Raw genomic sequence first — 14,892 nt, forward strand, 5'->3', positions numbered from 1 at the left:
CTTTTCTTAGTTTACTTTAAAAAAAAATAGTTTCATTGATATTATGATCCTGACTAAAAGTATTCTATCTTAACAAATTCTAGCTAAAAAAGTAGGGTGTGAAATATTTATCAAAATAGTCAAGAGAATATAGATATCACAATTGATAGAATTGTGATAAAAGAGCTCCTAAATATCAAGTTTTAGTAACTATATTAAAGATATATTTAGAAATACAAAACTTTATGTGGGACAAATATACTTTTCACATGTTGTTAAAATATTTAGTTTAAGAATGACTTGAACCTGAATTAGAGAAAAATACTGGAAGCTCAGTAAAATTAATCACTTGGTGGGAAAATTTAGTCCTTTTTTTTTTTTTTTTTTTTTTTGCGGTACGCGAGCCTCTCACAGTTGTGTCCTCTCCCGCTTCGGAGCAGAGGCTCCGGACACGCAGGCTCAGAGGCCATGGGTCTCGGGCCCAGCCGCTCCGCAGCATGTGGGATCCTCCCGGACCGGGGCACGAACCCGTGTCCCCTGCATCGGCAGGTGGACTCTCAACCACCGCGCCAGGGAAGCCCAAGTCCTTTTTTATAATTCAAATGACCCCAAGGAAATATTCTTGCCAAACAAATGTGTAATAAAGCTTTTCAAATCCTAATTACTTTATTTAAAAAGATATAAAATTAAAGTCATTCCTTACCTTTAACTACCTAGTATCCTGGCAAAGCAATCAAAGATTCTTTCTGAAACAAGTCAGGGGAATTTATAAATATGTGAATTTTCTATATAAATAAAGGACGAGAGCTTTTAAACCTACTTTTATTCTTGAGGATTTAACATATACCTATATGAAGATTATACTCATACTTAAAATATTTTGGTCTAGATTGCAAAGACTTTAAATGACTAATTCAGTTTACCTCTTTTAATAGGTACGTGTAAATTCATTAGTGTGCTTAGGAAAGATTTTGGAATACTTGGATAAGTGGTTTGTACTTGATGATATTCTGCCGTTCTTACAACAAATTCCATCCAAGGAACCTGCGGTCCTCATGGGAATTTTAGGTAGCTGAAAACTTAATGTCATTTGATGCTACTTTGTTTTACAGTTATGCAAGTAAACTTTTCAATCTATAAAACCATTTTGTACTCTTTTCATGTATATAGCATTCAGTAACTGAAGAATGATGGGGTAAATGCCATGATATAACTTTTTCTTTGTGTTAATTTTAGCAAAAGTGGTAGTACTTGACATTTATAAAGGAATAAGATATTTGGGAATCCTGGCTTCACAGGTATCATGATAGCATGTAGTTTTCTCTGTAAAATGGTACTAAATAAGAGAGGCAAACAAGACTACTTGAAATGCTGATACCAGTCTTAATAGTAATACCTGATGTTTATTTGGTACCTGATTTGTAAGAGGCACTGTGCTGAGTCTTTTCTCTGCATTACCTTATTTTGTCCTCTTCAAAATCCAATGAGATAGGTACTGTTATTTCTGTTTTACAGTAAGGAAACTGAGGCTCAGAGGGGTGAAGTAAGTTATTCAAGGTTATACAGCTGATAACTGGTAGAGCTGGTTTTTAATTTAGATATGTTTAAGTCTGAACAAATATTTTTCACTGCTAAGTGATGTGCCGATGAAGCATTATTGGCCTTACAGCACATTCTGTTCTATCAGCATAATTATAAATCACTCTGTAAAAAAACCTCTGAAATTGCCTATAAATAGTTAAAGCCCAATCTGAAACTGTTCAGGGTCTGCTGTACTAATAGAGATAGACCTAGCTGTGGAATCACAGAAACATTAACAAGTTACTGAACTTGAAGTTCTTTGTTAGTTTTGAAGAAAAACTATGTTATTCAGCCATGTAACTTTAATACCTACTGTAGTGCCTGATTTATAGAAAGCCCTCAGTAAATATTTGTAGAAATGGTCAGTAAGTAATCTGTTGTGGACCTCTGTAGACATAGAACTTTTGTGATATGGTATGAAACTTTTGAGCTCAAAGAAATTAGTCTTCTTGAGAAGAAGTTTGACATACTGGAAAGAGCCCTAACCCCAGTCCTGGCTATGCCAGTTCCTGGAGTGACTTTGAAAAGTTTCTTCATCTGTCAAATGAGGATAAAAATAGTATCATTATAGGAGTTTTGTGAGAATCAGTGAGACCAACTGAAGGACAAGTAATGAGCATAGTGCCCTGCAGATAAGCATTTAATGGGCACTCAAAGTTATTATTTTTTTTTTTTTTTTGCGGTACGTGGGCCTCTCTCCCGTTGCGGAGCACAGGCTCCGGACGCGCAGGCTCAGCGGCCATGGCTCACGGGCCCAGCCGCTCCGCGGCATGTGCGATCTTCCCAAACCGGCGCAGGAACCTGTGTCCCCTGCATCGGCAGGCGGACTCTCAACCACTGCGCCACCAGGGAAGCCCCAAAGTTATTCTTTGAGTATGTAAGTGAAGTGTGCATTAACAGCAGAATAACAGGAGATGGTGTGTTCTAAAGCTTTGGATTCTATACAAAACACTTATAACACAAAAGCATTCAGAGAATGAGGAGGAAACGTGCTCAGTTTACCAAATGAAGGCTTTGTGCAATAGGTGTATCAAGCAGGGTCCTGAAAGTTGAGTAAATAGGTAAGACAAGAGGGAAGGACTTGTGTGGAGTTGACTTAAATTATTAAAGTTCAGAGATGTTGAGTCTGGTTAAAGAAGTGAATAAAGGTATAGGACCTATACTTAGACACTTTAAATAGATGTCTCAAGTTTGAATGAGATGTCTGAAATATATATTTAGATTTGTTCAGAATAGAGAGACATTCTGTAGCCTTACTGCTGCACTGTAAGAACTGTATCTAGTTCTGATAGACTTTTAATTTTATACTATCATTAAATGTGTTCTTAAAACCAAAAGAATACAGGATAAATGTGTCATGGTATGTTAAATCTAAACTGACAGTAAAGCTGAAATCACCCTGATCCATATATAAGAGCATCCTTCTAAGCATTGATAAGGAAAAATTTGTAACTATACTGATTATCAAGAGATTTCATGTAGATACACTGTTTTTCTGATTTCTATTGATTTGTGGTACTGAATTATAACATTCGTCTTACTCTTTTCTGTCAGGTATTTACAAATGTACTTTTACTCATAAGAAGTTGGGAATCACCAAAGAGCAGTTGGCTGGAAAAGTATTGCCTCATCTGATTCCCCTGAGTATTGAAAACAATCTTAATCTCAATCAGGTAGGAGTAGTTTTGTGCTTTATTCAATTTATTCAGCTTACTGTTTTCTTGGCATTGAATGTATAAATATATTACATATAAATTGGTAAAACAAGGAAAAATGTGCCAAAGAGATGAATGAAGAAAGTTTGTGGGTTCAAAGTAAGGAGTATGTGAGTTGGAAGGATGGATTATTGATTGGAGGCCTAATTGGGAGATAGTAAATGAGCAGAATTTTGAAAGATGTGTAGGCTTGGGGACTACTTCAAATTTGGGACTGTGAAATTGACATGAACAAAGGGAAAAAAAAATATGTCTGGGCTGTGTATTCATTATTTATTGCTACCTCACAAATCACCACAACTTGCAGGTTTAAAACAACATAGATTTATTATCTCACAATTTCTGTGGGTCAGCCAAGCCAGGGCATGTATGCTCCACTCAGTTTCTCACAATGCTGCAGTCAAAGACTGAGGTCTCATCTGAATGCTCAGCTGGGGGAGGATCTGTTTCTAAGCTCTCTCAATGGTCCTTGGCAGGATTAAATTCCTTTCAGACTCTTGAACCGAAGGCCTCACTTTGTTGCTTTCTGTTAGCTGGTTGCCACTGTGAATTCCTTGTTTCATGGGCCTCCAACACGGCATCATCTGGTTTCATCAAAGCCACAAAGAGTCTGCTAGAAAGATGGAAGTTATAGTCTCTTATAATGTAATCAAGGAAATGCCATCCCGTTACCTTTGCCATATTCTGTTGGTTACAAGCAAGTCACAGGTCCTGCCCATGTTTGAAGGTAGGGGATTACAGAAAGACAGAGTAGCAGAATGAGGCGATAATTGGGACCATTTTAGAGTCTATCTGCCACAGGGAATGAATAATACAGTTTGAGAGATACCTATAATATAATCAGGGAGTGATGATATTAAGATAAATTGAGACTAGAATAGGTAGACTTTCGTTTTATTTTATTTTGGCCATGCCGTGCAGCTTGCAGGATCTCAGTTCCCCCACCAGGGATTGAACCTGGGCCACGATAGTGAAAGCCCTAGAATAGGCAGACTTTAAATGCTCATCTCGTTTAGGTATTTGAACTTTCAAGATGTGGTAAATGTTTGAGCAAAGGGACTATGTACTCAAAGCTTATTATAGAATTACCTCTGCATACTTCTGTCACCGTAGTTGTCACAGCTATATACTTGTGTGTCTGACTTTCCCAGAAGGCTGGTTGTTATAGCTTATTCTTCATTACATCCCCAGTACTTAGTACAGTGCCAGAAACAAAAATTTTTATTGAATTGAGAGAAAATTTGAGGTATAGAGTAATGACAAGGCATTTTGTTCACCGTAAAACTAATGTTTAATGATGTATAATGGAAAAGATGGGGAAGGGTTACTATTTAACTGAGAGTGTCAGAAATGGATAGGCTGGCAAGGTTTGGAATTAAGGACTAAAAGTGAATTAGAGCAATGAAGGAAGCAGAAAGCTGAGAGTTAAGCAAGAGAGCTTTTGGCATAGGGGAGAGTGCTGAGTGAATGGAGTTTTCAAAATAGAGAAATTTGTAAAATTAATCAGATCCAAAATTTCATTTGAAGTGGTAGGGTAAGCCCCTGAAGGTTTGTGTCCTTAGATTTCAGTTTCTGTCTTGATAATTTCTTCATATCTTGGATGGCAGGGTTGAAATTAGGATTGGCAAAAAGGGAGGATGAATATTGGGGAAAAATAGAATGATAACATGCCTAAGATAGTCTTCAACTTTTGGTCATTTCTGTTCTTAGTTCTCATATTTATGATTTAGGGTGTTTTAAAATATTCTCAAATGCTTATTTTAGGATATATAATTACATTTGAAGTGTGTTAGTTTTCTTCAGCTTTATGGTTGTTTTTTGGGGGGGCCTATTTTCATCAACAGAAATATTTAGATTCATATCATCTTGTATTTTACAATAGTTAGCATGGATGTGGTCTGCTTTCCTATTCATTTCATAGACAGGGTTCCTAATTCAAGACTGCCCTCTTCTGTCAGTTCTGATTTAAAATAATCTAAGTATATTATACATTATGTGAAAAAGATAAAGTAACTTAGGAAAATACATTTTTAGCATTTGATTAAAAAAGAGAAAACACCATGCAGCAATCCAAACACAATCACAACTTGTGTTGGGGGACGGTTCCTATGACCACCCCCAGATTCAGTGATTCACCAGCAGGACTCAGGCCTCAGCCAACTGTTGTGCTCACAGCTATGATTTATTATGGTGAAAGAATATAAAGCAAAATCAGTGAAGGGAGAAGGTTCATGGGGCAAAGTCTGGGGGAAACCAGGCTCAAGCTTCCAGAGTCATCTTTTGGTGGAGTCACACAGAATGTGCTTAATTTCCTGGGTAATGACTTGTGACAGTGTGTCTGAAATATTGCGAGCCAGAGAAGCTCATTGGAGACTCGGTGCCTGGAATTTTTATTGGGGGCTGATCAAGTAGCACCCCCTGCCTGGTACTCAAATTCCAGTTAGACACAGTGAGCCACTATTATCAGTTAATGGTGGGAACCTCCCAAAATCTGAGTTCCTGGACACCAGCCAAGGGCCAACCTTGCAAGCAGGCTTTTCCAAGGATAGCTGTGCAGGCCTACTATGTTAATGCTGCAACAATATAGATGAATCTCACAAACATTATGTTGAGCAAATGAAGCCAGACACAAGAGGATCTACTGAATGATTCCATTTGTATGAAACGCAAAGACGGTTAAAACTACACTGCTAGAAGTCAGAATAGTGTTTTGTCATATGGCGAGGGAGGGTAGGAAATGACTAGAAGGGGGCACGGGGAAGCTTCTGGGGTGCTGCCAATGTTCTGTTCTTTTTCTGGCTACTGGTTAAATTCAGTTTGTGAATTTTTTGAGATGTGCCTTTATATGTATACTTTTCTGTGTATGTTATATTTTGTTAAAAAGTTAAAAAATCTAATCAGCAAAGAGTCAGTCATGGTAAACAGCTAAGGAAACATGCCATTTGTTACTCTTATGATCAGACAGAGGATAAATGGATGATAGAGCATGGTTGAGAGGCAGCATAACGTAGTAGAAAAGAGTACAAGCTTTGGAGACAGACTTAGTATGAATTCTAATTCTGCCATATAAGTTATTTAGTATTTCTGAGTAAGTTGCTTTCTCTCTTGCTGAGCCTGAGTTCCCTCATTTATAAAGTAGAAATATTAATAAATTTACTTTGAAGAGTTGTGAGGATTAATAAAATAGTGTATTTATAAGCACCCAGCCCAAAGACGTAGTTGCAAGATTTGGGGAGGGGAAGAAAGCAGTTTCTAGAGTCTTCCTGTAATATGTGGTATTATTAAAATAAATTGTTTATGATGATCCTAAAGTACCATAAGAATTATTTAACTAGGGGCTTCCCTGGTGGTGCAGTGGTTAAGAATCCACCTGCCAATGCAGGGGACACGAGTTTGAGCCCTGGCCCGGGAAGATCCCACATGCCGGGGAGCAGCTAAGCCCGCGAGCCACAACTACTGAGCCTGCGCTCTAGAGCCCGCGAGCCACAACTACCAAAGGCTGCGCACCTAGAGCCTGTGCTCCGCAACAAGAGAAGCCACCACAATGAGAAGACTGCGCACCGCAATGAAGAGTAGCCCCTGCTCACCGCAACTAGAGAAAGCCCGCGTGCAGCAACGAAGACCCAATGCAGCCAAAAACAAACAAACAAATAAATAAATAAATTTAAAAATTATTATGTAAAGTTTAACCAAAGCTTAAACTATGTTTAACTTTAAATTAGATATACTTTATGAATTTTAATTATTTGGAAGTTAGATTATGTATATTTAATATTTCTACTAACTTTTTAGAAAACAGGCTTATTTTAGCCAAACGTCATTTTTACAATGATTTGAATAAAGAGTAATTTTTTATGCATTATTAAGCAGATTGTTTTCAGATATGCACAAATTTAGATGGTCATTTTTGGATTAGTCTAGAAAAATCAATATGTAATAACTGCTGGAGTTGAATTTATATAAGACTGCTGAATAATAGCTGTTAGGATATAAAACTTATTGAGAACATGTTTTCTGGAACTTAAAAGTCTCATCAACTATATCACCACCATACAGAGATACTGTAAAAGCTTGCTATGATATATTGAGCTAAAATGTACTATTCTTATGTCATCAGTGCTATGAGTGGGTCATATTCTGATAAAAATAGAGAATATTATGAATGACTTGTTGAATTATTTTATTAGATTACCTTTGTGGCTAACTTGAAACATTATAACCATATCAATTTCTTATTACACCAGTTCAATTCCTTCATTTCCGTCATAAAAGAGATGCTTAATAGATTGGAGTCTGAACATAAGACTAAACTGGAGCAACTTCATATAATGCAAGAACAGCAGAAGTAAGTAGGTTGCATATGAATTGCACATGGTCCAGGAGTGACATCAAAGTTATGTCATGGTTGATTTTCTAGAATACGGACTAGAAAAATTGAAGGATTTCATTTTTTTTTTTTAACATCTTTATTGGGGTATAATTGCTTTACAATGGTGTGTTAGTTTCTGCTTTATAACAAAGTGAATCAGTTATATATATACATATGTTCCGAAGGATTTCAATTTGACTATATGTAAAGCATATAAAAATTTTCCAACATATTAAGTTGAACTGAGTTTAGAATGTTGTTGAAAATCTGATGTCATTTCTGAATACAGAAGCATAATAGGATGTAACCCTAGCATTTTCTCTACATAAAGAAAATTCTGTTTCTAAGAAAATCTCTTGTCACATTAGTTACTGGCATTGTAAACTCAGGGTGCTGATTGCCAAGAGCACCACTGAAAAATATTTTTCAAATCTGTGAAATCCTGGTGTTTTGATTTCTCCTTCTTTTTTCTCTAACCCCAGAAACAGTTATAGAGAATTCATTCCATATGTAGTACCACAGTGTGTACCTTTTTTTTTTGTTTGTTTTTAGGGAGGATTTTCTCAATTATTTGCAAAATACTAGTATTCAAAGGAAGAGGGGAAGGGTAAAAATTATTCAGTGGAAAATGCCAGTTTTTATGATCAAATCTCCACTATATTCTTTGCTCCAGAGGCAAAACATGATTTTAGGATGCCTGTTAAAGTTTAATCCTGAGTCAAAGACATCTGAAAATCAGTAAAATTGGTATCAATCATGAGCCAAGTCCCCCAAAAGAAACTTTTTAGGTTCTGCTCCTGTGTAAGATGAAAGCTTTATGGAAATAAATACACAAGGTGTAGAATGATGTGAAATAGCTCTTTGTATGCACTAAGTATTCTGTGATGTATATATTTATCATGTTTAATGGATTGACTATATTAACTTAGGAACCCTGGAAAATAATCTTTAAAAATTACAACAGAGAGAAATTTTCTATGTATTCTCTTTTTCTCCTTCCTATCTATATCTTACCTGTTTTTCAAGGCATAGATCTTGTCCACATCACTTATTCAGTGATTATAGCATTTATTGTTAGAATCACAGATTCTGAACTTAATCACATTAAGTTCCCATATCATATCTTGTCTCTCAGTGAGCTGTAAACTCTCCTATGGTAAGAACCATGCTTGCCCGGTTTTATGACACTAAGTTCTCCAGTAAATCTCAAATGCTGAGCTTTAAAAAAAAGACATGTGTACAAATGTACATTTTGGGGGCAAGCAGACATTAATAGTAGTAAATAACGAAAGAGATTATGATTCTCCTTAAATAATGAAGTTGCAGTTTGTTTAGATTGTAGTAAATTCCATGTGGATGAACTATTTTTAGTACAAGTATTTTTAAAACATACATTTCTTTTTATTGCTTTGTCATAACTCAACTCTCTCACAGATCTTTGGATATAGGAAATCAAATGAATGCTTCTGAGGAGACAAAAGTTACAAATGTTGGGTCTCAGGTAAGAAGATATTTAGATTATTCTAATTTTTGAAAAAAAATGCTTGATAGTGTGCTCCATTTCGGGGGCCTCTGATCTTTAAGCAGTAAAATCACAATCTTGCACGTCATTCAGCTGGTTCACTTTTGGTTTTTCAGCATATTGACAAAGTCTTTAACAACATTGGAGCAGACCTTCTGACTGGTGGTGAATCAGAAAATAAAGAGGATGGGTTACAGAATAAACATAAAAGAGTAGGTGTCTTTACTGTTCTTTTAGTACTCGTATTTATATTATATAACTTCTAAAACCACATATTTTTGTTGGGAAATACTATTTAGCTTAATAAGAAACATTCTTTAATTATCTTTATGAAATTTAAAAGTTATCAGTGGGTCATGCATGACCTGACTCATGTTGAGAATAAACATGCTTAAGATTTTTAACTTTCTGTATTATTCAGTCTCCCATGTTGGTAACATTTCTAGGTTGCCTGACCTCTTTGTCCTTTCTACTGTACTTTGCCGGTCACATCCCTTGATAAATTCTACAGTGTCTCTTCTCTGATTCTGATTTTGAATAACAAACTTTAAAATGATACTTTCCAATCGAAATGTTGGTTAGCATCCGATATAAAAAATATGTCAGTTTTGAATTTCTGCTGAGGGCAGTTTTCTTCTGTTTATTCAACAGATATGAGTACCTGTACGTGTAGAGCCAAGGAACTACTAGACATTGTGGTTTACAAAATTTGTTAATAGGACATACTGCGAGCTTATAGGTTGGCAAAGTTGATATAAGAAAAAGACAGATGTTGAATTTGATGCAGACATTAGCAGTGAAAGGAATTGTTCACGTTAAAAAAAAAGTTGTTTCCTTTTTACTCAGCTTTTTGATGAGTTTCTAAAATATTTTTAGAGTGAGCTAGAATCTCCCAATTTTATAAAATGATATCACCTAGTCATATTCTCATTGTCTGGAAAAAGATGATTCTAATGAATGGTTTTAAAATAATAATTTTATTATTATTTTCATACTGGAAATAGTTTAGCAGGGATCCTGTGAGTTTCTACCTAAAGTTAAATTTTACCGTAATTCAAAGTATAACTTACGCTGTGGCAATCACCAATACAGGAGTAGTTTGTAAACTACTTGGTATTGTCAGACATACCAAAAAGAAATCTTCTGTTTTACAAATGGAATTATGAAAGTTGTCAGTTGATTTTTTTGGTTTTGTTTTGTTTTCAGGCATCACTTACACTTGAAGAAAAACAAAAATTGGCAAAAGAACAGGAGCAGGCACAGAAGTTGAAAAGCCAGCAACCTCTTAAACCCCAGGTGCACACACCTGTTGCTCCAGTCAAGCAGGTCAGAGTTCATTTCTTTTGCATAATTCAAGCATACTACAGTTTTTTTTTCCACATCTTTATTGGAGTATAAATGCTTTACAATGTTGTGTGGTTTCTGCTGTACAACAAAGTGAATCAGCTGTATGTATACATATATTCCCATATCCCCTCCCTCTTGAGCCTCCCTCCCACCCTCCCTATCCCATCCCTCTAGGTTGTCACAAAGCACCGAGCTGATCTCCCTGTGCTATGCAGCAGCTTCCCAGTAGCCATCCATTTTACATTTGGTAGTGTGTATACATCAGTGCTACTCTCTCACTTCATTCCAGCTCCCCCCCTCCCCGCAAGTCTGTTCTCTACGTCTGCATCTTTATTCCTGCCCTGCCACTACGTTCATCAGTACCACATTTTAGAATTCCATATATAAGGCATACTACTCTTAAGGAGTAAGGTAGTATAGAACTTAGTCTACCTACTAGTGTTTTATAAAAATGTATTTCAGAAAATACTTTAATGTGTAATTTCTAAGAAGTATGGGCGTCAAGAATTTTCCAACAACTCCTCAATAGCCTGCCTAATATATAATGTTTTGTAATAGTGCTTGTTACCAACAAAGAGGAAGCTAGATTAATGGGAGGGTTCTTAAAAAATATTAGGTCTATGGTACTAATTCAACGCTGCTCACTTTGAAATGACCAGGAATATTATATTCATGCATTTATGTAGTTTTGAGCAAAAAGTAATTTTCAATTTTTAGCTTTTTTGTTATAGTCATGTTTGTGACTTGATTTAGGAACACTTACCTGTATGTCCTGACCAGTATTTATTTCCTGCTATGGTCCAGGCAGTGTTCTAGGTGCTGGTGTTAGAGCAGTGATTAAGGTCTCTGCTGATAGAAAGTTTACACTATTGCTGATTGCAGAAATTACTTTATCTTAGAAGCTTTCTTTAAATTATTTTTTTGTTGTTGTTGCCTCTTAATCATTAAATTTCTTCCTCTGGGAAAAATCTTTGTGAGCCAAGAGGCAAAAATAAAGTATTTTGTAGGTACTTAGAATAGAGAAAATAAATTTCCACAAACTTTTGATGAAATTCAAAATACAAAAATAATAGAGTATCCTTGTCTGTAATACAGATCTAATGAGAAAATGCAATTCTGTTTTTTGGTGGAGGTGCAACGAGGGAGACAACATTTCATTTAATTGGAGTTCAGAGTTGGGTTCCCTATCATCAGATTGATTACAAATGTTCATGCTTAAAAAGCCTTACAAAAATATGTGGCAGGCTGGATTTGGCCTGTGAGCTGTGGTTTGCTGTCTTAGTGTAGACTATTGAGCTTAATTTTAACTGTCCTTTATAATAAAATTTATCAAATGTTTACTAATTTTTAAGTAATTTGGAATTCTTGGAGATAAAGTAATTTCCTCATATTTTTCAGACTAAGGACCTGACAGACACATTGATGGATAATATGTCATCTTTGACCAGTCTTTCTGTTAGTACCCCTAAAATTTCTTCTTCAAGTACCTTCACTTCTGTTCCTTCCACGGGCCTTGGTATGATGTTTTCTACACCAATTGATAATACAAAGAGAAATTTAACAAACGGCCTAAATGCCAACATGGGCTTTCAGACTTCAGGATTCAATGTGCCAGTTAATACAAACCAGAACTTCTTCAGCAGTCCAAGCGCACCTGGAGTGGCCAAGATGACATTGGGAACACCTTCCACTTTGCCAAACTTCAGTGCTGTGAGTGTTCCTCCTGCTGGTACGAAGCTGACTCAGCAGAGACCCACAGATATGTCTGCTCTTAATAATCTCTTTGGCCCTCAGAAACCCAAAGTTAGCATGAACCAGTTATCACAACAGAAACCGAATCAGTGGCTTAATCAGTTTGTGCCTGCTCAAGGGTCTCCAGGTGTGGGCAGTTCGGTAATGGGAGCACAGACGCGCATGATAGGACAGTCTGCCTTCGGTGTGCAGACTAATCCTTTCTTTAACCCGCAGAACTTTGCACAGCCGCCACCTACTATGACCAGTAGCAGTTCAGCTAGCAGTGACTTAAAAGATCTTTTTGGGTGAGGTGTCATGCTCCTGTTTTTGAAGGATCACTTCAGTTTTAATCATGGGTAAGCTGATTTACATCTATATAATTGGCTTGGAGGAAGTACTTCTGTGGGAAAGTAAATGGTCTTGTCTGACAGAAAAAAACCTGTTGTCATGCCAGCATAGTAGTTGTATGGACTCTTTAACAGTTGAGGTTTTTAAAGCCTTGAGGATTTTTTTCCTCTTACCAACTCCTCTTCAGGTTTTTAAAAGACCCAACCCATATCAATCTCAATGAGAAAAAGACACCTGAGTATCTTGAATAGCAGAATTTTTAAATCAAATGTTTATTTTGGCTTGTAAATCTTGGTGTTATTTAAAAAATTGAGTTGATGGTAATTGCAAGTTTCATCTGTTAAATACTACATGGTACACAGTCTGCCTTCACAAGTCATTAGTCTTCATTTTTACTATGTGAAAAATCTTGATGCTGTATTGATTTGTTTGCATTTAGTGTGACTGAGTGAGAAAATGATAAGCCTAACGAAAAGGATCGGGTCATTTGCTTTTCCAATCTTATTACTTCTCAGATGAACTAATGTTTAGTGCAAAAGACTGAGCAAATACTGCAGAATTTAACTTAACCTTGATTTCATTGGTTCAAACTAAGGCATTATTAACTATCATAAATGCAAACTAATCATTGTAAATTATATTTTAGCATGGTCTGCCTCAAATAGTAATGTTTTTTTCTGCATTTACTTGGATATGTTTAGAATCACTTTTTTTCCTACTGTATCACAGACAGAAGAGGTAGGTACTGATTTGTACAGATATTTGACAAAGCCCTCTGATGTGCTTTCCCTGACTACTGCCTCCATATTTCATTTTGAATTCAAACTTCTGAGGTTGCAGCACATATGAATTGCATTTTCAAAAGGAGATTTGTAAGAATTAAACTATATTTAATGAGTATACTTTTGAGATTTCTGCTGTATTGTTTCAAATGTAATAAACTTTACTTCTCTAAAAATGAGCACTTGTATCTTCTGGCTACTAAAAGATTAATTTTCAGCTTGATACGTTATGATAACGTCTGACTTCGTCAGTTACTGCATCTGAAGTTTAAATCTTCTCTAGGAATTTCAGGACCCTTTGTTCAAACATTTTTATGTCCATAATTAGCCATTTTTAGGAAAGAAAGAATAAATTCTTCTAACAGGAAACATGCTTTCTTTTTCAAGGCCTTTCTCTGATATTTTTCTTTGATTTGCTGATTAGTCAACCATGGAATCTTATGCTATAGATGTCATTTGTATTTCGTTATATTCCATCATTATGTTATAACTTTAAACTGATCTTTCAGAGAACTATAAATGTATTATAATCGCAGCCATAGAGTTTGTGGTTTTTAATTATCTGAAACCAGCAATCATTTAAAATAAGTCATATGAAGTTTAGTGTGCTGACACTACATTTATTCATTGAAAAAATACGTATACACACACTGAACATACAGTACTTGATTATAAAATGTAAGTTGATAATATTGCTGGCAGCATTCAATAAGAGGGTATGTTAAAAAATAAAAAGTCAGCTTAACATCTGGTTTCTGTATGAGCTGTATTTTGTTACATGGTTTTAGGAGAAGGACTGATAGGAATGCTAAAGAAACTTTTCCAAGAAATGAAAAGCAGTAGGAAGAGCAGATGTTTTTGGCAAATACATTCATACCTGCACCTGATTATTTGTCTCGTTCGTAACACAATATCTATCTTGAGAAAAGTTTACATAAGGAATAAAACTGCTTAACATTGAAGAATTTTTCTTTGTAACAATTCAGTAGTCACAGTTCATTAGGAAATTGCTTTTTATTTTGTAAAATAACTTTGTCAGTGTTGAACTCCTAATTAGAAGGAAAACTTAATAGAACAATTTATATAATTTGAACTTCTAAATATAAAAATAGATTATTTGAAAAAATATGTGATTCTTAGGTAATTTTCACATCTTGAAATTTGTTCATTCATTGAGGTAACGATGCTACATTTTTAGAAGATTTTCTACACTTTTTTCTTACTTTCTTGAAGGTATTTTGTTTAAATCATTTCTATCACTCGAACTGTTACCATTGCCTTTTTCTGTTGTGAAACTGCCTCTAAAAAATAGTGCTATTTTTAGGCTTGTATCTCTCTGTGAACAAAATTTTCAAAGTACTAGATAGATCACCTTAAAATTATGGTAGATATTGACGGCATTTTAAGTCCCTTGGGCTTAGAGTAGAAAGTTAGTAGGTTAAAAAGAAGCACCTGTTAGTAGGTTAAAAAAGTTAGTAGGTTAAAAAGCACCTGTAGACAAAAATTACAAATTCC

General features: G+C 35.5%; 1 protein-coding gene across 4 annotated transcripts in view; it reads left to right on the forward strand.

The window, feature by feature from the left end:
- SCYL2 (SCY1 like pseudokinase 2) overlaps window positions 1-14,563 on the forward strand; it is a 59,131-nt gene extending 44,568 nt beyond the window's left edge. For 3 of the 4 annotated variants that reach the window (XM_082665517.1, XM_082665519.1, XM_082665518.1), the window contains 7 exons: window positions 915-1,047; window positions 3,115-3,233; window positions 7,520-7,620; window positions 9,079-9,145; window positions 9,283-9,378; window positions 10,373-10,492; window positions 11,912-14,563. In XM_082665517.1, coding sequence (XP_082521643.1) covers window positions 915-1,047; window positions 3,115-3,233; window positions 7,520-7,620; window positions 9,079-9,145; window positions 9,283-9,378; window positions 10,373-10,492; window positions 11,912-12,556 — 1,281 coding nt within the window. In that variant the 3' untranslated portion in view covers window positions 12,557-14,563. The remainder of the gene's footprint in view (window positions 1-914; window positions 1,048-3,114; window positions 3,234-7,519; window positions 7,621-9,078; window positions 9,146-9,282; window positions 9,379-10,372; window positions 10,493-11,911) is intronic. The other variant, XM_082665520.1, reaches the window with a different exon arrangement.
- Window positions 14,564-14,892: the final 329 nt, after the last annotated feature.

The sequence above is a fragment of the Grampus griseus genome, assembly GCF_964374135.1.
Source record: "Grampus griseus genome assembly, chromosome: 11".
Classification (NCBI taxonomy): domain Eukaryota; kingdom Metazoa; phylum Chordata; class Mammalia; order Artiodactyla; family Delphinidae; genus Grampus; species Grampus griseus.